Source organism: Camelus bactrianus, chromosome 5, assembly GCF_048773025.1.
Source record: "Camelus bactrianus isolate YW-2024 breed Bactrian camel chromosome 5, ASM4877302v1, whole genome shotgun sequence".
Classification (NCBI taxonomy): Eukaryota; Metazoa; Chordata; class Mammalia; order Artiodactyla; family Camelidae; genus Camelus; species Camelus bactrianus.
The window spans coordinates 86,464,676-86,490,912 of NC_133543.1; the positions used below are offsets into that span (position 1 = coordinate 86,464,676).

The 26,237-nt window shown below is 37.9% G+C and overlaps 1 protein-coding gene across 1 annotated transcript in view; it reads left to right on the forward strand.

The window, feature by feature from the left end:
- XRCC5 (X-ray repair cross complementing 5) overlaps window positions 1-26,237 on the forward strand; it is an 82,720-nt gene that overhangs the window by 48,753 nt on the left and 7,730 nt on the right. The window contains exons 17-19 of the mRNA XM_074364272.1: window positions 21,461-21,570; window positions 22,082-22,178; window positions 23,971-24,038. Of these exons, the coding sequence (XP_074220373.1) occupies window positions 21,461-21,570; window positions 22,082-22,178; window positions 23,971-24,038 (275 nt within the window). The remainder of the gene's footprint in view (window positions 1-21,460; window positions 21,571-22,081; window positions 22,179-23,970; window positions 24,039-26,237) is intronic.

The following is a 26,237-nucleotide window of genomic DNA, read 5'->3' on the forward strand; positions in this document are numbered from 1 at the left end:
ACATCTGGCTTCCTTTTTGACTTGTTTAGTTTTAAATTGTTAAACTCCAGAACTTGATGATCCAGGCTTATTTTACGCCTTACTTTTCAGTGACAAGTAGTAGTCTCATGTGAAAAGAAAAAGTTTATTCAGAATGGTAAAGGATACCGACTAAAAGGGCATGGTATTATTTGACATGGTAATTATATATCACTGACCCTTAGGGTGTTTTTCATCTTCTGTGTGGCATGGACTGAAGCCCAGAAGAGTTGAGATGACTTTCCACAGATTATTGCAAATGTGTGGAAGACACTGCATCAGATTCCAAAGAGCCAATTCTTGGCCTCTTGTAGCTTAAACTTCTTCATCGGTTGCATACATTTCATTAGATGCCACAGCACTGCTCTGAAGTTTACATTTTAATAAAAACTCATCAACCAAATTTTTAAAATGAAATCATTGAAATGAGGACAAAAATAAAAAAGACAGGACATAGAAATCAAAGACCATCATATGCACAGCCACTTCATTAGTGTATTCAGTTTTCACAACTCTCTAAAAGGCTTCTATCCATTCTCACTCAGCTTCTAGCATCCTTTCAAATTCCTGTCAATCTGTAGCTCAGAGTCTCTAATTACAGAGTATGGCTCTTATAAAATGTAGCCTGGCTATCTGTTAAGAAAGAGGGCCAGCTGATAGCATACAAATCAAAACCTGTTTGCTATAGGTAAGCTCTCAGTGAGCACCGAGATTTCTTCCTGAGAGCAGTAAAGGACATTTATATGTGATACACAACAGCATTCTTCTTCTCCCAATGTTTTGTTTTTTCATGCCAGGTGGTGAAATTGGTTACCTTAAACCTGCTGAATACTTTTTCCCTTTAAATGTTAAAAATAGAAAGGTTAGTTTTCCTCTGGCTGAAAGTGTGGGACTCGAATGCTTTCCCTTTGTCAGAACAACTGGAAGAGCACAGTCTACTCAAGCCTGCACTTAGCGTAGTGGTCCATTGGCTTGCAAGGATGGCCTGTGTCTGCAGTGCAGCCAGGCAGGTGCTCACCATTGGCTCTGCTGGAAACGCAGCATTAATAATGGGTGCTCTGGAGAAAGGTGTGCTAACCACCTTCGTGTTGGAGTTCACCCTTGCAGGAAGTGCTAATGAAAGTGATTTGTGAAACAGAGAGCAGTTGAAGTACTTACTCATGGCAGTTTGGTTCTTTTTCCCTTTTGCCTATAAATTCATGGTGCATGGTACATCGCTGTCATGCAGGGCATTGCACATCCTTGAATTGGGCTGTTTTCACAATTGGTTCTTAGGCCCAGCTGGTTGAAAAAGGAAACTGATTTCAGATTGTGCTGATGTGCAAACTGCTTTAATCAATGACTTAAAGTGACTGCTCGTGGCAAACAACAGAAGCTCTTAAGCAATTAAGATGTTTAGGAAAGGATGTTAGGCTTTTGTTAAAATAGTCACTAATTGGCTGAAATGTGTCAAGAGGAGCCTAGAAACAGCTTGGAGTCCCACTTAAATGCAGTAAAAGTGTTTTGGTCCCCTCCTTTCAAATTGTAAGCCCAGGGCAAGAAGTATGCTGACACAGAAAGAAGAGGCAGGAATAATTTGGTCCAGTTAGTCCTGTCTGTTAACCATGTCCACATAAAACTTTAAAAATGTAATGCTTGTTTCTTTGGCCAGAAAAGAGAAGAGAATTTGATTCAGATATAGAACCCAGTTTCAGCTGGTCTTGAGAATATTTTCAGCATAGAAGTCCTTGGACATATACATACATATATATATATATTTTTTTTTTTTTCAGTTTCTTATGGACAGTTGGGATGGGGCCTTTGGGAGGTCATTAGGTTTAGATGGTCATGAGGGTGGAGCCCTCCTAATGGGTTTAGTGCCCTTATAGAAAGAGATACCAGAGTTTGTGTTCTCTCTTCTCTCCTCTCCTCTTTTCTTTCTTTTTTCTCTGCAATGTGAGAATACAGCAAGAAGATGACTGCAAGCCAGGAAGAGAGCCCTCACCAAAACCTGACCATGCTGGCAGCAGGTTCCAAACTGTGAGAAAGTCCATTTCTGTTGTTGAAGCCAGCTAGTCCCTGATATTTTGTTATGTCAGCCTGAGCTGCCTAATACAGGCCCATTTTCATTTCCTTTGTCAGATTAAACTGCTGAAATCCTGTGATTTGTCTCTCTCTATAGCTTTTAATGGTAATGAGATGCAGCTGTAACACTCAGGATGCTCACCGTATTTCATTGGTAGGCCATTGGAGTCGGGAGCCATCTCTCATATGAGAACTATCTTTTGATAATTCTCTTGCTCTTGGAATCTAGTAGTGTTTCCTTGGGGCAATGAAGAGAAGATTTACTGTCTGAGCTTTTTCAGCAGTTAGTCTGTAGTAGAAACATCTAGTATCTCCTTTCTGACTGTGGTAAATCTCAGCAGATCTCTTAGCTAAACTGCACTTATTTATTGCCAATTTTTAAAAAGTTCATTGAAGTATAATTTTCTACTATAAAATGTTCTCATTCTAAGTGCAATTTAGTGATCCTTTATAAATGTAAAAAATGATGCAATCATCACCACAACCCAGTTAAAGAACTTTTCCCTCAGCTTTAAAAAGTCCCCCGTGACCATTTGTAGTTGGTTCTTTTTATTCACACCAGCACCACTTTCTATCTCTATACATTTGTCTGTTCTGGAAATTCACATAAATGGAGTTAGTCAGACTGCAGGCTTTTGTATTTGGCTGCTTTTACTTAGCATAAGGTTTTTGAAGTTTGTCTATTTTGTAATGTGTATCAATAATTGATTTCTTTTTATTGCTGAATAATATTCCACTTTAATGGCTATGTCACATTTTGTTTATTCATTCGTCAACTGATGGATATTTGGATTGTTTCCAGTTTTTAGCTATTACAAATAATGCTTCTGTGGATATTTGTATACAAGTCTTTGTATGTTTTCAGTTTTCTTGGATAGGAATGGAATTAGACCATATGGGAAATTTATGTTTAACTTTTTTAAAAATAGCCAAACTCTTTTCAAAAGCGGCTTACCATTTCACATCCCCCGCCCCAAGCAGTGAATGAGAGTTCCACTCTCTCCACATCCTTAATAACACTTGCATTGTCAGTCTTTTCAGTTATAGCTATTTTGTGCCAGTGGCTTAGTGTATCCTTGTGGTTTTAATTTTTAGTTTCCTAAAGCCTACTAATAATGCTGACCAGTTTTCATGTGTTTATTAGCCATATATCTTCTTTGGTGAAATATCTGTTCAAATCTTTTGCCCATTTTTAAAAATTGGATTTTCTTATTGACATGTAGAATTCTATATATATTATGGATACAAGTCCTTTATCAGATATGTGATTTGTAAATGTCTGTGGTTTTTCTTTTTCATGGTGTCTTTTGAAGTATAAAGTTCTTAATTTTGATTACCCCATTTATCATTGTTTTTCTTTTATGGACTGTCATTTTGTTGTCATCTATAAGAAATCTTTGCTTAGCCCAAGTCAAAAAGATTTTCTCCTCTGTTTTCTTTTGGAAGTTTTATGTCTCTAATTCATTTTGAGTTGTTTTTTGTAAATGAGTATGAGGTAAGCATGTAGGTTCATTGTTTTTCATAGGGATAACTAATTGTCCCAGCACTATTTGTTGAAAAAACTGTCTTTTTCCCATCAAATTGCCTTGGCACCTTATTGAAAATTATTTGACCATAAAGTAAGAGTTTATTTCTGTAGTTTTCAGTTCTCTTTTATTGACCTGCATCTGTCCTTCACTAATACAGTGTTGGATTACTTTGGCTTTATAGTAAGTTTGGAAATACTGTATCATAAGTCTTCCAATTTTGTTCTTTGCTGAAATTGTTTTGGCTAATCTAGGTCTTTTGAATTTCCATATAAATTTTAAGATCAACTTTTCAATTTATAGGGATTTTGATAAGGATTACATTGAGTATATAAATATTTAAGGAAGAATTTCCATCTTAACAATTTTGAATTTTCTAATTCATGAACATGGATTATTTTCCCATCGATTTATATCTTGTTTACTTTCTCTCCATAGTGTTTTACAGTTTTAGTGTACAAGTCCTGCACTTCTCTTGTTAAAATTTTGCCAAGTATTTTATTATGTTTAATGCAATTGTGAATGAATTTTTTAAAATTAATTTTTGGACTGTTTGTTGCTAGTAGATAGAAATAGTGATTATTGTATATTGATCTCATATCCTGCAGCCTTATTAAACTTGTTTAGTAGTTCTGGTTGTTTTTATATACTCCTTAGGATTTTTTACTTACAGGATCATATTGTCTGCAAATAAAGGCAATTCTACTTCTTCCTTTCTAACTTGTATGCTTTTAGTTTTCTTTTTCTCAATTTTACTGGCTGGAACATACAGTACAGTGTTGGCTTTCAGTCTTTCACCATTAGTATGTTAGTTCTGAGTTATTCTCAGATTGTCTTTATCAGCTTGGAGAAATTTTCTTCCATTCCTAAGTGGGTGAGAGTTTTTATTAGGAATGGATGCTGAGTTTTGTCAGGTGCATGTTCTACATACATTAAGATGATCATGTGAGTTTTATTCTTCTATTAATATAGCATATTATATTCACTGATTTTCAGTTGTTAAACTAGCCCTGTGTTGCAGGGATAAATTCCAGTCAATCATGGTAAATAATCCTTTTAGAATGTTCCTGAATTCATTTTGCTAATATTTTGGTAGGACTTTGTGTATCTATTCATGAGGGATACTTTTCCGTCTTTTTTTGCCTATGTGTGTGAAAACTTTGGCTTTGGTATCAGGGAAATACAGGCCTCATAGAATGAGTTGGGAAATTGTCTGTCCTCCTTTTCAGGATTGGTATGATTTCTTTAAATATTTCCTGGAATTCACCAGTGAAGCCTTCTGGGCCTGGTTTCTTTGTGGGAAGCTTTTTAATACTAATTCAGCTATTTTACTTATAGATTTAGTCAGATTTTCTGTTTCTTCTTGAGTTATTGGTAGTAATTTGTGGCTTTATAAGAATTTGTCCATTTCATCTAAGTTGTCTAATTTGTTGGCATAGCATTGTTCATATTAGTTTTGCCTTATAATATTTTAAGTTCTGTGGTTGATAGTGATGTGCACACTTTTATTTCTAATTTTAGGAATTTGTACCTTCTCTTTTTCTTGGTCAGTCTAGGTAAAGGTGTAGAGATTTTGTTTCTCTTTTATAGAAGATCCTAACTTTTAATTTTATTTTCTCAATTATCATTTTAAAAAAAATTCATTGATTTCTGCTCTGATCCTTATTATCCCTTCCTTTTGTTTGCTTTGAATTTAATTTGCTCTTTCTCTGGTTTCTTCTAGTGGAAGTTCAGATTATTGATTTGAAACCTCATTTCTTTTCTTTTTTTTTTTTAACATTTTTTATTGATTTATAATCATTTTACAATGTTGTGTCAAATTCCAGTGTTCAGCACAATTTTTCAGTCATTCATGGACATATACACACTCATTGTCACATTTTTTTCTCTGTGAGTTATCATAACATTTTGTGTATATTTCCCTGTGCTATACAGTGTGATCTTGTTTATCTATTCTACAGTTTTGAAATCCCAGTCTATCCCTTCCCACCCTTCACCCCCCTGGCAACCACAAGTCTGTATTCTCTGTCTATGAGTCTATTTCTGTCCTGTATTTACACTTTGTTTTTGTTTGTTTGTTTGTTTTTGTTTTTTAGATTCCACATATGAGCGATCTCATATGGTATTTTTCTTTCTCTTTCTGGCTTACTTCACTTAGAATGACATTCTCCAGGAGCATCCATCTTGCTGCAAATGGCATTATGTTGTCAGTTTTTATGGCTGAGTAGTATTCCATTGTATAAATATACTACATCTTCTTTATCCAGTCACCTGTTGATGGGCATTTAGGCTGTTTCCATGTCTTGGCTATTGTAAATAGTGCTGCTATGAACATTGGGGTGCAGGTGTCATCCTGAAGTAGGGTTCCTTCTGGATACAAGTCCAGGAGTGGGATTCCTGGGTCATATGGTCATTTCTTTTCTAACATGGATATTTAAAGCTATACATTTCCCTCCAGCCAGTTCTTTAGCTAAGCATCATAAATTGTGATAACATCGTGTTTTTATTTTCATTCAATTAAAGTATTCTAATTTCTTTTGTAATTACTTGACCTTTGGATTATTTGGAACTGTGTTGTTTAATTTCCAAATATTGGAGAATCCCCAAATTTCTTTCTGTTGTTGATTTTTAATTTAATCCTGTTGTGATTGGAGAACATATTTTGAATGGCATCAACCCCTTTAAATTTACTGAGACTTATTTTATAGCTTAGCATATAGTCTGTTCTGACAAATGTTTCATATGCCCTTTACAAGCATGTGTATTCTGTTGTTAGGTTGAGGGTTCTGTAAATGTCAATTTGGTCAGTGTGAAGGATAGTTTGTTCAAATCTATATCTTTGTTGATTTTCTGTCTAGTTTTTCTCCATGATGTTTTGAGTATTGAAGGTTATTTACCTTGAGGCCTTGTGGGCTAGTGAGACCTTTGTAACTTTTGCCTCACCTAGCTAAACAAAAACCTAGGAACCCAAGTGGATTTCTATAGAGCATCAATAAAGAAAACATTGTCAACTCAGGTAATAGAGTATATTTTAAATAAAGGTCTTCAGGTATTAGAGTTTGGAAAAAATAAACTTAGATACATGTATCACAAGATTATGTTTCAGAATCCTCTGCTTCATGGGAGGAATTCATTTACATTAGTAAATGACAAGCTTACTCAGTACAGGAAAAACTGTGGAGATTTCAAGAACCTGTTAGAGCACAAAAAATGATTAGTTGTGAGTAATGAAAGCAAATTTACATTTTGATGACAATAGGTATTTTAGTAGAGCAAGTCCTAGGTCGGTGTTTGTAGATTTGGAAAGTTCATAGGTTCATTGTTCCCTCTTTTCTTTCGTTTCTTCTTTGGTGCCATTTTTCTCAAGCATGGGTGTATTTTGTTTGATTCATTATTTATCCTGTACACAGAGTTGGATTATCCCATGATTGTCCCATTTCTCATTACTCTTAGATGGACTATAATGAATCCCCAAGACTCACACATTGAAATTTTAAATGTATGGAATTATAGGGAGGGTTGAATCTACAAACCAAAGATGAAATTTGCCTGCCACAAATCTGGTTCAAAATGGTAGACTATCCTGAGGATGGTGGGTGAAATTAAATAATTTTAAAGGTTCTTTTTAATACTGCCCTTTAAGTACACAAGTAATAAACAGAAAAAAGTAGATAGTAAAGAAAAAAACAAAGAAGAAAGAAAGGGATCAGTGAAATAGAAGTGTTCTGAGCAAATACCATCAGTAAATGCCAACCCATGAAAAATGTTTTTCCATTTAGGATTCACTAGAAATAGAAACAATTGTTTGTTGTTTACTTATATAATAGTCTCTTATATATGTTAAGATGATTTAATTGCTTCTTAGGCTTCTCATTAAAAAATAAGTACATGCTCATTGGAAAAAAGTCAAATAGTAATACAGTAGTACATAAAATGGGGAAATTTCATCATTCATTGTCTTGCTGTCTTTCAAACCCTCATACCTACATTCTCTATCTTGCTTTCTCACTATCTCTTCATAGAAATAACCTTGTTAATCCCTGTTAATGCTCTGTATTATAGTCAAGATGGCTAATTGTTTTAGGGTGTGGTAAATTGAGATTATAGCCATAGGCAGTACATTTTGGAGAACCACCCATTCCTAGTGGGCTCAAACAACTTGACCTAAGAGGGAAAAAGGAGCTTATGACAAGATGGGTTGGGGCTAATTCATACTCAGTAAGCGACAACAAAGATGCCTGCATATATAGTCGTGACAGCATGGAAATGATATCTTATCCACACACACCTGCATACATCTTACATAGCTCATTACTCTTTGTCTGTGTATTTTCTCCTTCCATAGAGCTTTATTTTAACCATTTCTATCTCTATAAAATTAAGGTAAAGGAGGATAATAAGAGTTCTAGACTGTCCATTTCCCTTAGTGTTAGCCAATACTGAGTGCACAGTGTAAGGGTTTAAACTGAAGAAACACAAGAAGACCTCTTCTCTTCATGTCTTTTAGACCTGAAGCTTTTACAGGAGTAAATCAGTGAAGCCTGATCATTTATTCATCAGTTCAGCAAATGGTTGTTGAATGCCAATTAAATGCTAGTCGTTGTGGCAAGAAACAGACAGCAAACAAGAAAATCTGTGTCAAATGGTGATAAGTGGTGTATTAGTTTCCTGTGGCTGCTGTAACAAAGTACTACAAACCGGCTGGCTTAAAACAACAGAAGTTTATTTTCTCTCAGTTCCAGAAGTTAGAAGCCCAGATTCAAGGTATTAGCAGGGTAGGTTCCATCTAAGGACTCTTGAGGGAGAATCCATTCCAGGCCTCTCTCCTGGCTTTTGGTCACAGCTGGCAAGCCTTGTTGTTCCCTGGCTTGTGGATGCATTGCTCCAGTCTCTGCCTCATCTTCACATGGAGTTCTGTGTGTGTGTCCAAATTTACCTCTTCCTGTAAGTCATATTGGATTACCCCCCCCCCCCTTGAGATTATATCTGCAAGGACCCTATTTCCAATAAGGTCACTTTCTGAGTTTCTGGAAAGAATGTGAATTTTGGAGGAACACTGTTCAACTCATGACAGCACTATAGAGAAGAATTGAAATAGGATATTGGGATAATGAATGCTGTGGTTATGATAGGCATGTGATTTTATATAGAAGATCAAGGAAGGCTTGCTGTTCGGTTATCATTTGAACAGAGATTGAGGAAAGTGGAAGATAGAGCTTAATGGCTAGCTCTAGGGAAAGCTTTGCAGACTGAGGGAGCATTGGCTAGGACCATCAGGGAAGCCAGCATGGCTGGAGGAAAGCAGCAGAGATGAGATCAGAGAGGTATCTGGGGCGCACATCATGTAGGGCCTCCTAGACCTTTGGCTTTTACTCTGAGTGAAATGAGAACCCACTGAAGAGTTCTAAGTAGAGGAAGATCTGTTTATGTTTTAAAAGGCACTCTGGCTGCCATGTTGAGAATGGGCAAGGTTGAAGTAGGCAGATGAGTTAGAAAGCTACTGTAGTAATCCAAGTGAGGGAGGCAGTGATAGAGGTAGTGAGAAGAGGTCAGACTTTTGATATAATTTGAAGGTAGAATTGGCAGGTTTTGCTGATGGCTTGAAAATATGATGTGAGAGAAGGAAACAACTCAAGGGTGACTCTTAAGTTTTTTTGGCCTGAGCAACTGGAATGAATTGGCATTTACTGAGAAGGGAAAGACCAGGTTGGTTATGTAGGTCTTGACTTCAGGATCAAGACCTGGGTTATAAATATAAATCTGGGAGGAGTCACCATAGAGATAGTCTATAAAGGAATGAGAATGAATGAGATCCTTGAGTAGGGGAGAAGTGTGGGATTTAGGGCACAGATGGAAGGGGTAACTTAGATAGATGCATGCACAGGTAGTTCATCCAAGGCAATAGGAAAGATGCACAGTACAGACACAGATGCAAGTAGGTTGACCAATTTGAGGAAGAATACATGGAGGAGGCTGGCATAACCTGAGCCACAAAAGGCTGAATAGGTGAGGTCCCAAAGAAAGATGTCCCAAGTGAGGCAACAGCCAAAGTGATGGGGTGTCCTGGAACTATGAGTGCTAATAGAACTTTCCCCCGAATAAGGGATCTTTGTCACTACCATTATTTTGCCTCTTGAGTTTACTGTTGATGTACATTTCTGACCACTTTATACTCATTTCTAATTTTCTTCTAATTTCTAATCATTTTCTAATTCAGTTGTGTCATATCTGTCTTTTCCTTTTCATCGTAAATACCACTACTTTAATTCAGGCTTTCATTATTTCACCATTGGACAGTAAGAGTATCCTATATTAATTATCCTCAAAGTTCTTCCTGTTCAGCTCACCCCATATGTTGGCACAAATTTAGCTTCTTATAGCACAAACTTGATTATGAGTCAGCTTTTCTTTTTTTATTATTTAAAAAAAATTTTTAACTTTTTTTTTATTGAGTTATAGTCATTTTACAATGTTGTGTCAAATTCCAGTGTAGAGCATAATTTTTCAATTATACATGAACATATGTATATTCACTGTCATATTTTTTTTCTCTGTGAGCTACCATAAGACCTTGTATATATTTCCCTGTGCTATACTGTATAATCTTGTTTATCTGTTCTACATTTTGAAATCCCAGTCTGTCCCTTTGGGGTCATCTTTTCTTAATCACTCCCCATGTCTTTGAAATTAATCCCCCAGTCAAGACTTTCCACAGCCTGGTCCCATCCTCCCATTCCAGACCCATCTTCTGCAGGTCCCCTCTACAAACTCTGTATCAAACCAAACTGTATTCCTGCCAATACTCTTGTGTCATTGGCTTTCCTGCTCTTCTGTATGTTTACTCATGATATTCCTTCCAAGAATGTCCATTCTTTTTTCTTACCCCCAAATCCTCCCTAAAGAGAATCTATTATTTTATTTTTTTTATATTCAAGTATAGTTTGTTTACAATGTTGTGTTAGTTTTAGGAGTACAGCAAAGTGATTCAGTTTTATATATATATATATTATTTTTCAGATTCTTTTCCATTATAGGTTATTATGAAATATTAAATATAGTTCCCTGTGTTGCTATACATTAGATCCTTTTTGTTTATCTATTCTATATATGATAGGGTGTATATGTTAACAGCATCTCCTAATTTATCCCTCCCCTGCCCTTTTCCCTTTGGTAACTGTAAGTTTGTTTTCTATGTGAGTCTATTTCTGTTTTTTAAGTAAGTTTATTTGTGTCATTGTTTTTTAGATTCCACATATAAGTGATAATCATATTTGTCTTTGTCTAACTTACTTCACTTAATATTATAATCTCTAGGTCTATCCATGTTGCTGCAGATGGCGTTATTTCATTCTTTTTATGGCTGAGTAATACTCCATTGTATATGTGTATCACATCTTTATCCATTCATCTGTCAATAGACAATTAGGTAGCTTCTTTTTCTTGGCTACTGTAAATAGTACTGCTGTGAACACTGAGGTACATGTATCTTTTTGAACTATAGTTTTCTCCAGATGTATGCTCAGGAGTAGGATTGTTGGGTCATATGGTAACTCTATTTTCAGTTTATTAAAGAACCTCCATACTGTTCTCCTTAGTGGCTATACCAATTTACATTGCCAGCAACAGTGCAGGAGGGTTCCTTCTTCTCCACAACCTCTCCACCATTTAATTACTGCACCCCTGGGGTAAATCCTTCTTGATCATGGTATATGATCCTCTTCATGTATTGTTGGATTTGGTTTGCTAGTGTTTTGTTGAGGATTTTTATATCTATGTTCATCAGTGATATTAGCCTTTAATTTTCTTTTTTGTGTGATATCTTTGTCTTGTTTTGGTATCGAGGTGATAGTGGCCTCATAGAATGAATTCAGAAGTATTCTGTCCTCTGCAATTTTTTGGAATAGTTTCAGAAGCATAAGTGTTAACTCTTCTCTCAGTGTTTGGTAGAGTTCACCTGTGAAGCCTTCTGGTCCTGGACTTTTGTTTTTTGGGAGTTTTAAAATTACTGATTCAGTTTCAGTACTAGTAATTGATCTGTTCATATTTTCTATAGAATTCTTCCTGGTTCAGTCTTGGGAGGCTGTACCTTTCTAAGAATTTGTCCATTTCTTCTAGGTTGTTCATTTTATTGGCATACTGTTGCTTACAGTAGTCTCTTTTGGTCCTTTGTATTTCTGTTGTGTCAGTTGTAACTTCTCCTTTTTCATTTCTGATTTTATTGATTTATGCCCTCTTCCCATTTTTCTTGATGAGTCTGGCTAAAAGTTTATCAATTTTGTTTATCTTTTCAAAGAACCAGCTTTTAGTTTCATTGATCTTTTCCATTGTTTTTTCAGTCTCTGTTTCATTTATTTCTGCTCTGACCTTTATGATATCTTTCCTTCTACTAGCTTTGGGTTTTGTTTGTTCTTTTTCTAGTTGCTTTTGGTGTAAGATTAGGTTGTTCATTTGAGATTTTTCCTGTTTCCTGAGGTAAGCTTGTCTTGCTATAAACTTCCCTTTTAGAACTGCATTTGCTGCATCCCACAGGTTTTGCATTATCGTGTTTTCATTTTGATTTGTCTCTAGGTATTTTTTAACTTCTTTGATTTCTTCAGTGGTCCGTTGGTTGTTTATTAGAGTATTGTTTGGCCTCTGCGTGTTTTTGTGGGACCAGGTCTTGGTGCCATTGACCCAAGCAAGATGTCAGCCTCTGGGAGAGTCCCTGCAGATGAATACTCACCAATAGGCCTGACACCAGTGTCTATGTCACCAGGGTGATCCACAGCTCTCCCTCACTTCCCCAAGAGACCCTCCAAAACCAGCAGGTAGGTCTGGCCCAGTTCCTAAGAAGTTACTGTTTTTGTTCTTGGTCCTGTTGTGCATGAGATTTTGTGTCTGCCCTTTAAGAATGAAGTCTCTTTTATCCCCAGTACTGTGGAGCTCCTGCAGTTAAGCCCTGCTGGCATTAAAAGTCAAATGCTCTGGAGGCTCCTCTTCCCAGTGCCAAATCCCTGGGCCAGGGAGCCTGATGTGGGGCTAATACGTCCCCCTCCTGTGGGAGAATCTCTGCAGTACAGTTACTCTCCAGTGTGTGGATCACCCCCTAGAGGGGTGGGATTTGATTAGATTGCGGGTACACCCCTCCTACCTGTCTCATTGTGGTTCCATCATTATGTCTTTTGTGGAAGAAGATCTTTCTTGGTAGGTTCCAGTCTTTTTCATCAATGGTTGTTGAGCAGTTAGTTATGATTTTGATGTGCTCGTGGTCCTTTAACTCTGCCATCTTGGCCGCTCTCTCCTAAAAAGACTCTTGATAGTTAAGAGCCAGTAGATACCAGTGCCCAGTAGTAGTTTTATTGTAGTCTGATTCATTATCAAAGATTCTGCTGCTGTCTGCCATCAGTGGGACAGATAAAACCTCCATCTGTTTTTTTTTTTTTACTCTCTGAGTACTGCTGGCTAATAGTAATTTTTTCATTTCCAGTGTTAATTTTAACAAAGCAGTGTTTGGGAATAATAACAATTTGAATTTTTGAATTACAGCAGAATTAATTCTCAGGTTCTTTGGATTGAGTCAAAATCTCAGCCTCATCAAAGAAGAAGTAGAGGAAAACATTATCTCTGTATTTTGAACTCTAGAGTATTATACAACTTTTTCACAAAATCAGAAAAAGATAGAGGGGAGAAAATGGAAGAAAAAAATCCTTAAGGAAAGATACCATATAAACACAGGGCATCATTATTTACCAGTTTTTAAGAAGATTTACTGTGTGGAATATGGTTGTTTTAAAATTTCTAGTACTTGATATTTCCATTTAAGAATGAGTCAGATTCTTTAAGGCATCTTAAAACACTCCATGCTGCCTCCCCCTCCTCCATCATCCACCAAAGCACATTCAACCAGTGGACACCCGCTTCTCTCCTTGCTAAGGAGTCTGACTCATCACTCACTGTATCTCTTCAACTGATACATGAATTTCAATTCCATTCAATTACCAACTTTTAATTGGATCCCATTGCCAGACTGGTCTCCTGAGAAGACCAGTGCTCTGGTCTCTAAGAGAAAAGAGCATTTTCTCTTGGCTGCACTGTTACTATGACTACTTTGTTCCTTCTGCCTACTTCTGCATTAGTTTGATGACATCCACTCAGATATGAAGCTAGACAGATACTATAAAATTACTGGAGTATCAAACACTGTCATCTTGATTCTGCCTTCCTTCTACTACTCATCTAGAACAAGATCAGGTCTAAATGGTTAAGTTCTTAATTCTTCTGTATCACTTTTATTTTAGGAAGCTTTGCCAAGTTTTTGAATTTGTTTAGAACCTTAGAAAGTTGTGGAGACCCACTCTCTCTGCCCTCTCTACTCCCTACTTGAAACCTCAGTGTATACTTCCAACCATGTAGCATATACATTACATAAATAAGCTAAAGAAATTAGTTTCTCATTTGATTAAAAAGGCCATCCTTTAGTTTCTTTCTTATGTTAGCATCATGTCCCAGTTTTGAACTACTTTAGGTGCACTCCATTCTGGAAATGGAGGAATTAGACTAAAGATTGGATGTTCTTTGGTCTTTAGTTAACTTTAGTTAACTGTAAATATGAACTGATAACCTTAAGGTTTTGTGAGACATGTTCAGTAAGTCTTTAATGGTTAAATTGAATGTTTTTAATAAAAAATTAAAAGACCATAGAATGCCATGGAACACACCCAAATAACAGGAAACTTAAAAATTTCCAGCTAACTTGGGAACAAATCTGGTCTTATGCCCATTATTTAAGATGAGAAAAATTAGACTTGTCGTAATTCTCTTACATAAACTAAGCTTGAAGCCAGTGGGCTGAACCAGATGCCATTGTTTTAGTTTCTCATTAGCTCACACTATCACCTTTTTTTTAGCGTGAGCTAAGACCCAGAGACTTTCAGAATCTTTCTTCCTGTGGCTACAGAGTAGGACTCACAGTTAACTCAAATAAAAACAAAAATAAAACAAGAGAGATCTCATAGTCTGCCGGAATGGAGTCTAACAATAAAGACTTTGCATTTACTCTGCTCTTTGTGCCTGGGGTTTTAATTTAACACATCAATGAAAAGGCAGCATTTTAAAAGGGGAGAAAACACCCAGCAGGACTTACTTTTATTGGTGTAATTTGTAAGAAATTACTGCATTTAATGAGAAAATCGTTAAGCATGAAAAAATGGGCTGTGACTAAACTTGTGGAGTTTAAATGGTGAAGTTTTAATTGAGTTTTTTAGTTATGGGTAAGAAAAATAATAATATTAAAAAAAAAAAAACCAACCAGGGCTATGTCTGTACTGCTGAAGTGGTCAGTACTTCATATACCTTAGTTCAATTTCCTGTGCCACTGGTCATGCATAATGTTATGGCTGCGCTATTCTCTGTGTCATATCTGATGATTTTTTCTGTTCTTAAAAGGGAGACAGGCACCTTCTTCTGTCTGCTAGATGAAGAATTCTGGGGCAAAGAATCTAGAAGAGTAGTTTCTAAAAGGGGGAAGGATCGGGAAGATGCCAAGGGCAGGATAGAGCTGTGTTCACTGTCCACGTGCTTATAAACAAGACAACATTTGAGTGTCATTTTCAGGTTCATAAAGCTTATACTTTTCCCTAGTTCTCAGTCTGTCTGTCTTTCTTTCTTCCTTCTTTCTTCCTTCCTTCCTTCCTTCCTCCCTCCCTCCCTCCCTCCCTCCCTCTCTCTCTTTCTTTCTTTCTTTTTTATTTAAAGTGAAAGCAAGTTTATTTAGAGAGGTACACATTCCATAGGCAGAATGCTGTCAGTTTCAGAAAGTGAGAGCAGCCCAGGGTGTTGGGAGTGTTAAATTTTTATGGGCTGGGTAATTTCATATGCTAACGAGTAGGAAGATTATTCCAACTATTTCAGGGAAGGGGTGGGAATTTCCAGAAATTGGGCCACTGCCCACTTTTTGGCCTTTTATGGTCAGCCTCAGAACTGTCATGGCACCTGTGGGTGTGTCATTTAGCACACCAGTGTATTACAGTGAGTGTATAATGAGTCTCAAGGTCTACTAGAAGTTGAATCTTCCCCCATCTTGGGCCTAGTTGGTTCTAACCAGTGTTTGTCCTATCCTCAATGGCTGTGTCATTCTTTTAATGGTTGTGCCCTGCCTAGTTCTCAGTTTCTTTTGTTGCCACCGAGTGATTTATTTTTCCCCAATAAGAATATTTCATTAAAGACTGCAAAACTAAAAATGAGAATAATACCAGACTGAGGAGCACAAACATTCCGACAAGTTGCTGGAATCTTAGATCTGAACTCTTAGAAGTGGTAGCAGAATAGGTATTTAAGAAATAAATCAGTGTATCTTATGTCATTCAGAGGAAAAATATTTAGGGCACCTTCTTTTTGTACTTAAATGTTCAGAAGCTCATTTGACTCCAGAGAGGACAGGAACACCATGGGAAGAGTTCAGTCACTTGTAGTTCCTCAGGTTTATCATCACCATCCACCCAATTGTGTGGCAACTGTTTGCTGTGTTTCACTGTAGATCTGAAGGAAAGGGAAGTATATGTAGCTCTAAAGATGTTTCAAGTAGAAGTGAAAACCATATATTATTTTTTACATAATTCTGGTTTTTGTAGAAGTACAGCTTTTAAAAAAGTTTAAATGGATGGGGAAAGTTTTAAATATGCTTGTGAACCTTTTCAGTAACTTGAATTTCATTGTATCCTACCTAACTGGAAAGAAAGAAAGAAAAAAAAAGCTATACATCTTATCTTCCTCTATTATTTAAATTAAAGAATACCTTGTTAATTTCTATTTCCTGGAAATATCCAATGTATAAAATGGATCATCCAGCTCTGTGGGTTCGTAGTAACACTGTGCCTGTGACCTCTAGGTCCACTGCTCACCATTCCCCTGTGTGCACCAGATCTGCAGAGAGGAGTGGGGCAGGGTGGCCTCACAGGTTGCATTTTCAGGCTCCTACCTACTGATTTTCCACTGGTTTTAGCCAATGTGAGACCGTGGTGGGAAGTAAAGGAGGGAGGGAGAAGCCCCAGGCTACTTCTCTTCCTCCCTTAGTAAGTGGGGCAGCATCTCCAGTCAGTCCGCCATGATTTTGGCTCCCACAGGACAGATCCCTGAACTTTAGTTGCACCCCCCTCTTTCCTCTGCTCTTCTTTTCCCCATGGTGCCGAGGGGGGCTGGTAGCTTCTTGCTGTTCCTAATCTCTGGGTTACAGCACCATTCTCAGTTGGCTTTACAGTTCTTTATCACCTGTGTAACAATTGCCTGCTTTAAATTTCCTGGGTAAAATATTCAGTGATTTCTGTTCTTCTGGTTGGACCCTGACTGATAATACCCAAAGCCTCTACCCACAGTGGCCAATTTATATCCTATGGTAAAGAGGTACAAAGAAGACTCTTTGTGATTGATTTCTGTTTTAGTTACCTGTATGATAACACAGACTTGTTTTCTCACCAGGCAAATATTTCTTGTAAGTTTTTGGCTTAAAACAGTCATTGTAATTTACATGTGGATTTAGTTGATGGCAGACTGGACTACTTGCTTAGATTTTTATTTTCTGCTGATAGATGTTATTCCTTTTTATTCTGTTAATGATGTTATTCCTTTTTATCCTGATCACATGCTTATTTAAGTGCTTGATTTTTATTGTCACTTTATTTTGCTTTGTTGTCATTGCCTATGTAAATCTAGTCAACATTTTAAAATTATTTAACTGCTGACATCTGCAAAATGTGCACCTTTTCAATTAGTAAAACTCACATCACTTCATGATCATGATTAAGAATTAAATTGGGAAGCATCCAGATTGATGCCTGGGTTCGGCAAAATTGTTTGAGATGGCTTTACTGTCCTTTATATAATAATGTGTGACAGATGAGTGAACCTTCTGTCTTTTGGCTCTGTCCAGTGGAGGGGAAAACTCTACAATAAATGACTTCTTTTTACTTTGTTAGAAACATCTTTGCAGAGAACTGAGGCCATAAGTAAATGTAAAGTCAGAGACCAGCAAACACACGGCCCCAGATGTTTGGTCCTGTGACTGTGCAGCAGGAAGGGAGGTGACTCATTTTGTAGGACTTTGGAGGTGCTGAATATTTTCTCTAGAGAAAGAGAACATACATTTCAGATGAAACAAGAAAACATGGCCATTTTTCTCTTACATAACACTTCTGAACCTTGGTAGCATTTTTGGCATAACACTAAAGTATTATTGTAGTAAGATTTATTTTGTGTGTCAGCAGTCTGTCCTCGTGTAAGATGCTGGGTTAATATATAATGACCATATTTAAAACCTCAAAATCCAGAACAGACATTTTTGAAATCCAGACTCGACATCTTGATTTTGAAGACTCCTTGAGATAAATGGCGGCCCTTGCCTGACCTAGCATCTTAAGATGGATGGCCCTCCCAATGGCCATCTTTTATATTAGCTATTAATGAGTATTATTGAGCCTCTGACTAATTCCGAAAAGCACTTTGGTGAATTATAATTGGGGCTGTGATTTACTGATTATGAAGACTGACAGGTCATTCCTTAGCCCTATAGTTGATGTAGAAGCAGAGAAGAGCACCCTGATGATCAGCATTTCCTTAATGCGGGATAGGGATGAAGGGGGAGTCAGAAGCTTAATTCAGCCAAAGTAGGTTGTTTTTGTTAGCCATTTCTGGATTTTACTTTTATTAAAAATGGCAGGGAAATACCACCGAAGTTTGGAAGGAAAGTCTCTTGTCCACATCTCATTCTGATATTCAGTATATTAAAGCATCATCCATCACATCTGCTCACTCGTGTTAAGTGGTTCATTATAGTCAGTGAACCACAAAATAGTCTAGGTAGAGGGACAGAATTCAGAATCATGGACCACGTAACTGACTATTCCTAGAAGGGAAAAGTCTGATTCTTTGTGTTCACTGGATTTATTGGAAGTTTGGATACGTTTATCTACCTGAAGGAAAGGACAGAACAGTCTAACATGTAAATAGGACAACTCAATTCAAACTAAATTCAAATTCAATCTAAAAACAAATACAGAACTTCATTCTTAAATGGAAACTGGGTATTGAGACTCCTACTTCCTTGTTTTGTATCCTTTCTTTCCCATAATGCTATTGCACATGGATTATTGGCTGTTACATTTTGCTTTATTGTAGTTTCTTTTGAAATTTTTTTCCTATAGGGTAGCAACTGTGTGTGTTGGCAGGGGTGCAGGGGTGGTTCTGTCATATTTCAAGATCAGAATGGGTCCGGAAGCTGTGTTTTTTGCAAAGCACTTCAACACTCTCTATTTGTTTCATGGGCTCCTGGGTCTGAGGGCTCCCTGAGTTTCAGTCCTGAATCTCCTGTGCTCGCTATGCTCTTTTCCTTGTAGTCTTTATGTCATCATATTATGTGTAATATTAGTTATGTGATGCTTTATGACACAACAGACAACTCTCTTCAACCCTTAGTGTCCAGGGTGCCAAATCCTCCTGGTTTTCTCCTGTCTCCCTGATCATTCCTTCCTGGCCTCCTTTGTCAGCTCCCTCTCCTCTGTACAACATCTAAATGTTGTAGTTCCTTAAAGGCTTGGTCTTGAACCCTTTTTTCCTACACCCTATCCTGTTTCAGGAGCCTCATACATATTGCTTGCTCTCCTTGGAACTCCTTTCCCTCCCACCTTTTCCTGTCTAAATCGTACTCCTCCTTTTTCTTCCCTGCTCCTGTCCATGGTCCCCACGTCCTGGACCACTTCAGGCACACCCTGTGCCTTCCCACTGCAATTCACACTTTTGCTCATTCCTTTTTTTTTTCTGTCTGATAACCAAATTCTACTTTTCATTGCGCAGCTAAAAAGCCACGTTAATTCATGAAGCTTTGTTATACTCATCAAAGATTGATTTCTTTTAAAAAAATTCAGATCAGTTGATATACTTCCGTACTACTTGTATTGCGTTTATCTCTTGTTATTATTTTTGTGTCTCGTGTTGTATCCCTTATTAGACAGAGAACTCCCAGAGGGCAAGGATCTTAACTTAATTGTAGCTCCTGTAGAACACATCCTAGTGTCTTATACATAGCACTGAACACAATAAATATGTACTAGGCTAAACTAAAATAATCAGTAAATCAAGCAAAGAGATATTTACCCTATACTGCTGAGATTCCTCATTCACATTTCAAAAGAATTGAGAACCCTGGAGTCTCTGGGATTACTGCTCTTGTTTGTGCTCAGATAGGAGACTCTTAGTGAACTTTGTATCCAGCAATCTGAGAAAGCAGGCTGCTTCAGTGGTGTAGGAAATAGCAAACAGTTCTGCTACTTCGCCTTTGCAGCCTGAGAGGAGGAGATAGCTTCTATTGCTGTGAGCTTGTGGTTTTCTGTTCTGCCTACTAATCAGGATTGTATTATTTACCTTGTTTAAAAAGACCCGTCCAAACATTCTTTCTCTCCTTTGAATTGTAGCAGGTATTAATTTACTGCTGCAAGATACACTGGAAAGATTTCTGAAAATGCTGGGAAGTGTTTCTTTAATCCCTCAAGTTGGTTAAGTACTTTATTGTAATGGAGATCATAATCTCCTGGTTGGTAGAAAAGATGAAAAGGTTACTGGGGATATTTTTCTCTTGCTGCAAAATTATTATATTAGGAAATACTTCATCCAGTTTTTTAATCCTTTCCATGTGCTGCGAGATCCTTTGGAAATCAGTTGATGGCTCTGCGTTTCAGGTCTTTCCTAGGGCATCGTGCCGTGCTCGGGTCACTGTGATTGAGTTAGTGGCTTGAAGCTTTCACAGGCGAGCTTCAAACTCGTTTTCATTAGTACTTCACGTGTACACTCTCATAACTATGAGAGTGCTTGGTTGAGGCCACGACTGTGGCAAACCTGCAGACTTACAACATCTTGACCACTCAGCATAATTTGCTGAACAGCCAGCTAGTGAGTGGTTTCAGGGGACAAGTAAGAGGGAGCCTTTAGGCTGTGACTCTGCACATCTCCTTGCTTTGTTCTTCCACATCGATCGCGAGGGTCAGTTTTGATCTGCTCTGCAGCTTAAGTTCCCTGGTGACTTTTGTTTTTATTTTCCTCTGCTTTTTTTCCCATACTGAAGAAGTCTTTGCTTGTTTGTGAGGTGGCCTCAAGTTGCAGCCCACCTTGGAAAGGAAAAATTATTAATGTATTTTCTCTTTCTGTAGCATTTATGACGTTGCTTGCTGACAGTTATTGTTTATTAAGTATTCATGGCTTTGTAGATTGCTAACTTAGAGAATATTCAGGTTCAGCTAAGGCAGAAGATATGGAGCAATGGCTTTCCATTCTAAAGGGATATTATTAAATTAAAATAAGGACTGGTCTTTTCTAATTTGACCTGTGATTGGAAGAAGATGGAGCGTCCCTCACTGGTTTCACTCTCTGGCATTGTTTGACATTTATCCTGACTGGAATTAGGGGATGGAATAGAGAATCTATTTTCTATGACTATTTCAGGAAAAGCAGTTTTGAATTACCCAAATGGCCCCTAAATTTGGGGAGGGGGGTATAAAAGGCAACAACAATAACAATTTTTTAGAAAAACAACTTAGTGTTTGAAATCCCAAAAGGAACATTTAGCTATAATTCTAAGCATTTTAGAAATTTTATTTCTTGACAAATATCAACAAATATTATCTAAACTTTAAAAATATAGACTTTTGGAATCAGCATTTTGCATCTCATCTTTCCTTCCTGTCCACCCCCTTAGAAGAGGAGTGGCTTTTGGGCCTGCCGACCACAAGGCTCTTGAACCATAATACATACTATGGGCACACAGAGCATACACTCTCTCCAACAAGCATCACTCAAGCTGAGAAAAATAAATTTATTGTCTTTTGTTCTAGCGAGTCACCAACTAATAAATCACATTGAACAGTTTTTGGATACTAACAAAACACCGTATTTCATGAAGAGCATGGACTGCATCAAGGTCTTTCGGGAGGAAGCCATTCAGGTAATGCCATCCTGTGTCCTCTTCCTAAGCAGCTGACCACCGTCACAGGGGAGAGACATACAGCACCCTAAAGATTAGCCTGGGCTCTGAAATAATCATCCTCACTATGAGTAGCAACATATGCCAAGAGAAGTAGAAATGACTAACTCATTTTACTAACAGTAAACATTTACAGGGGAGAATAAAAGGGGGTGGGTGAGTCGGGTGAGCAGGCACTAAATTACTCTATTTTTGTTTGAATCTGTCCATGCTAAAGGTTAAAAAACAAAGTACTGGGTCACCAAAAAACCTGTGGGACTATGGGGATTTCTGTCCCTTCAGCAAATGGAAAGATTTCTGGCTCCCAGGAGTCATAGCCAAAATTCAAAGTGCCAGTTTCCCATGTATCAGTACCAAGGAAAAACATTTTACATATTTTTAATTCAGTATATATAGTGCTTGGGGCTGGGGATGAATTCTGTTTGTGTGTGTGCTCTGACCCGCCCCCTGCTCTACCCCCATGTGCCACCAGTTTTCAGAAGAGCAGCGCTTTAACAGTTTCCTGAAAGCCCTGCGAGAGAAAGTGGAAATTAAACAATTAAGTCATTTCTGGGAGATTGTCGTCCAGGGTAAGGTGTCATTTGTCTTTTCCTCCAAATATTTATGCTATTTATTTTCTAAGTATAAATTCTAAATATAAATTATATTGTGTGATGTGTTATGTGAGGACCTGGTGACTTCCCATGTGGACTTGGGAAACGCTCAGAATTCAGTGATCTGAAAATATTGCTTGATAAACATAAATGCAAAGTGATGAATCGTAGTAAACATGTAAGTCCCATCTTAAACTCTGCGCGTTATGACCCTCAGAGATCACACCTTTCCGTTTGAGGAGTGAAGAAGCTGTGCAGGCAGACATTACTTCCTTTCTCCGATTCTTTTAGTTCTTCTGGGTCCACAGCACTTGTCCTGACCTCACCCACATGGTGCCTTGCTCAGCTTTTCATTGCCACGTTCTTGAGCTTTCATATCAGCAGACTGGCATCTTCATGCACCAGAGCCACTCGGTTCCTCACTTGTTCACAGGGACCAACGTGGAATGAAGGCAACATACATTTTTTTTCAGTTTTAGGGTTGATGTTTGATTTCCTTCATGCCCGTTGCCCATTTTCTTTAACCTGACTTGATTTTCTTCCAGAACCAAGGTATAAGATATTACCTGTTGAAAGTATATATGAAAACAATGATGTTACGAAGTATGAAACTTTTCATTTGTAGTAGAACCCCCAAATTAGTTTCAACCTGTCTTTCAGTGCAAATTCTGTATAAAAAGAGTTGCGTACCTATCTATCCAACGTCTAACGGGCAGCCTTTCATCACACAGGCAACCATTTTCCTGACAGTTAATTTTTCAGCCCTTTAACTTCTACACTGGGGAGCAAAAGCAATTAGAATAGGTGGTGAATGGGGCTTACTCAGATCACTTTTGTGTCCCTGCTGCCAACCCAGGAGATGAAAGAGATTGGGTTTGGTATTTATTGAATGCCTCCAGCACATTGTTTGCTGAAAAGAAACTTGCAGGACATATGCAAGATACATGTTTTCTGAGAGCCTATATCCTACTGAGAATACACATGACCTGTGCCATTTCTAGGCACAGATGGATGTTAAATGCATGTGCTTTTCTGAAAGCGTTTCATACATCACCCATTTGAGGCAGAAGAAAATTTTAGGAAGAAGAGAAAACTAAAGGGTCGCTTTTCTATCCTTGATTTGTTCTCACTGAGCTAAAATTGACGTACTGTGCTCAGTGACAGATAAGGCCATGGTAAGAGCGTGTTTCCTCCTGACCTCAGCTCTCTCATCGTCTCATCAATAGCTAGTAACACTGCTAGAAGTCAGAATGTCTGCAGATCCCATCTGGTACCTAATGGGTTTGGACCAAAGTATAGTCACTCAGTTACCATTTGTTTACTGAGCTCCTGCTATGTACTACATTGGAGGGAATATAAAGATGAATTAAATATAGTCCCTGCTCTAGAGAAAAGTATAGTTAGGAAAGATAAAATATGTACAAATAGTTATACAAGATAAAATATGGTGAGAGCCATTTCAAAGGGATAAACAAGGTGATCTGAGAATTCTGACAGAGAGATTCAGTGCTACCTTCATGACAGCAGGTAGCATTTGAGATGTGTCCTTCATTTTATACAAGCAAAAATAGGAGAAAGAATAATGTAAGATGGAAAGAATAATATGAGTTCAGTGCCTTTAATAAAGTTTTATATTTCTTACAGAGAAGAGCACCTTTACAGTTTTAAAAATCTCCAGTGCAAAAATGGGAGGAGGTGTGGTGGAAAGGAAGGTGGGTTTGGGGTTGATTCTTTGTACATGGATTTCACTCTGTGAATTACTTTTTAGATGGAATTACTCTGATAACCAAAGATGAAGCTTCTGGAAGCTCTGTCACAGCTGAGGAAGCCAAAAAGGTATTAGAGAATAACTCCCTGTTTTTAGATGAGCTATCACAGTGGATATTATTTTCTTGATGCCAGTTCTCCCTTGAAGAAGTAAGATTCTAAAGGTAACTAAATTAGCATATCATTCTTTACTCAGCCAACAGGCAAATTCCTTCCAGCTGTAGCATCCTGGTGGGATAAATTGTAATCCACTCAGCTTTCCATAGGCTGTGGTGATGTGTCTAGAACTCATCTATAATCATAGCTCCTGAGGTCCATGGTGCACACCACATGTAATCTAGACCCTGGCAAAGGCTATCCCTCCAGCCCAGTGATTCCGAGCCAAGCCACACATTAGTCACCTGGGGAGCTATTAAAAAAAATGCTGATGACAAGCACCCCTTCCTCTCCCCTGAGATTCTGTTGGTATGAGATGGGTTTGGGGCATGGTTTTGAGTTTTTAAAGCCCCTCAGGTGATTGTGAAGTGCAGCAAGGTAGAGCACACAAGTATTCCAACATAAGGCATATCCAGGTGTTTATAGTAAAATACCTCATGTATGCAGGTCCCACAGACTTCCTACTGACACAGTTAGTGGGCCCAAGTCTTCCTGCTTGGTGTATGAGTATTGAATCTGATTCAGCTATGAGCCAAATGCATGTGGCTGTTTATCTCAGTAACCCTTGATTATACTTCAGATTTCTGATGCAGTTTTAATGAAACTAAACTGAGTAGCTCAAAAGTATACAGTTTGTAACAGTCAGCATCTTTTACAGTTACTGATTGAGCTCGGTCCTGGCAGCTGTCAGTTAACGTGCTAAGCCTCTGCTTTATGCTGGGCACTGTGCTGGATGATAAGACAGCACCCCTGCCCTCTAGAAACTCAGTTGGTCACAAGGTAGCAGAAGGAAACACTGGAGACTCAAGAATTAACTACACACGCTAAGGGAGAGTTTGGTCTGGGACTGGTGGGAGCAAGGCTGGAAGTGTTCATCTGTGGCTAAATTCAAGGCAAATTTAAAATGCCTTGAATTTTCAGCTCAATAAAGGCATTCAGTAAAAACCATAATATTTTTTGGGAGAGAAGTTAGAATATACAAGAATTTTTATTAAGCCTGGTAAAAGCGTTTTGTTAAAGAACAGATTACAGCCCCTGCTTTCAGGAAGTAAGATCCCAGAATTTAAAACGCACACTCTGAGATGCTGATGACCGTCTCAGAACGGGTTCCACGGCATCTGTATCCCATCCTGCCACAGTCAGTGCTGAGTCCTGTGGGCATCAGAGTGTCATTCAACTGCTTGATTTTGTTTGTGTTTGTTGCTTTATACAATGGCATGATGATATTTACCCCCTGAACTAGAGTGTTACTCAGGACTCTCCAGAGAGATAGAACCAAGAGAATGTGTGTGTGTTTGTGTGTGTGTGTGTGTGTGTGTGTGTGTGTGTGTATGTGTATGGGGTTGGTGAAGTCTGATTTATTTTAAAGAATTGGCTTACACAATGGTAGGGGCTGGCAAATCTGAAATTTGTAGGGCAGGCCAGCAAGCTGGCAACTTTTAGGCAGATTTCTGTGTCACAGTCTAGAGGCAGAACTTCTGCAGCTGATTGGATGAGGCTATCAACATTGTCGAGGGTAACCGTCTCTGCTTAAAGTCAGCTGTTGTAAGTGTTAATCACATTTACAAAATACCTTCACAGCAACATCTGGACTAGTGTTTGACTCAACAACTGTGCACCATAGCCTAACCGAGCTGACACGTAAAATCACATAGGGTGAAGGCTTATCAGTCAGCTTTTGCTAACAGGTAAAATAAGTCAAGGGAAATAATTTAATTTTAATCATTATTGCATTAAAAAAAACTGTCATCAGGTGAAAATTGAGTATGTGTTACAGTTTTGGAGGAAGAGGAGAGCACTGGTCTGAAAAAAGTTAGTTTTTCCCTTTCAGCGGTACATCTTAACCAAAGGCATCACCGCTGAGTGAATCCAGAATATTAGAGGGGGAGGAAATCTAAGGAGGAATAACATGCTTCTTGAAAATGTCTGAGGCTTATTCTTTGTTGCAAATGCAATGTCATCTTTAGAATTTAAGGGCACAGAGCCTAACCATCAGGAATTTTAATGTCTGATAATAAGCTACAGAGATGAATTTCAGTTAAGACTAGGAATGGGGTGGTGTCCTTACGAGACTGTAGTACCAGCAGAATTGATTTCAGTTGGTTGCAGTTT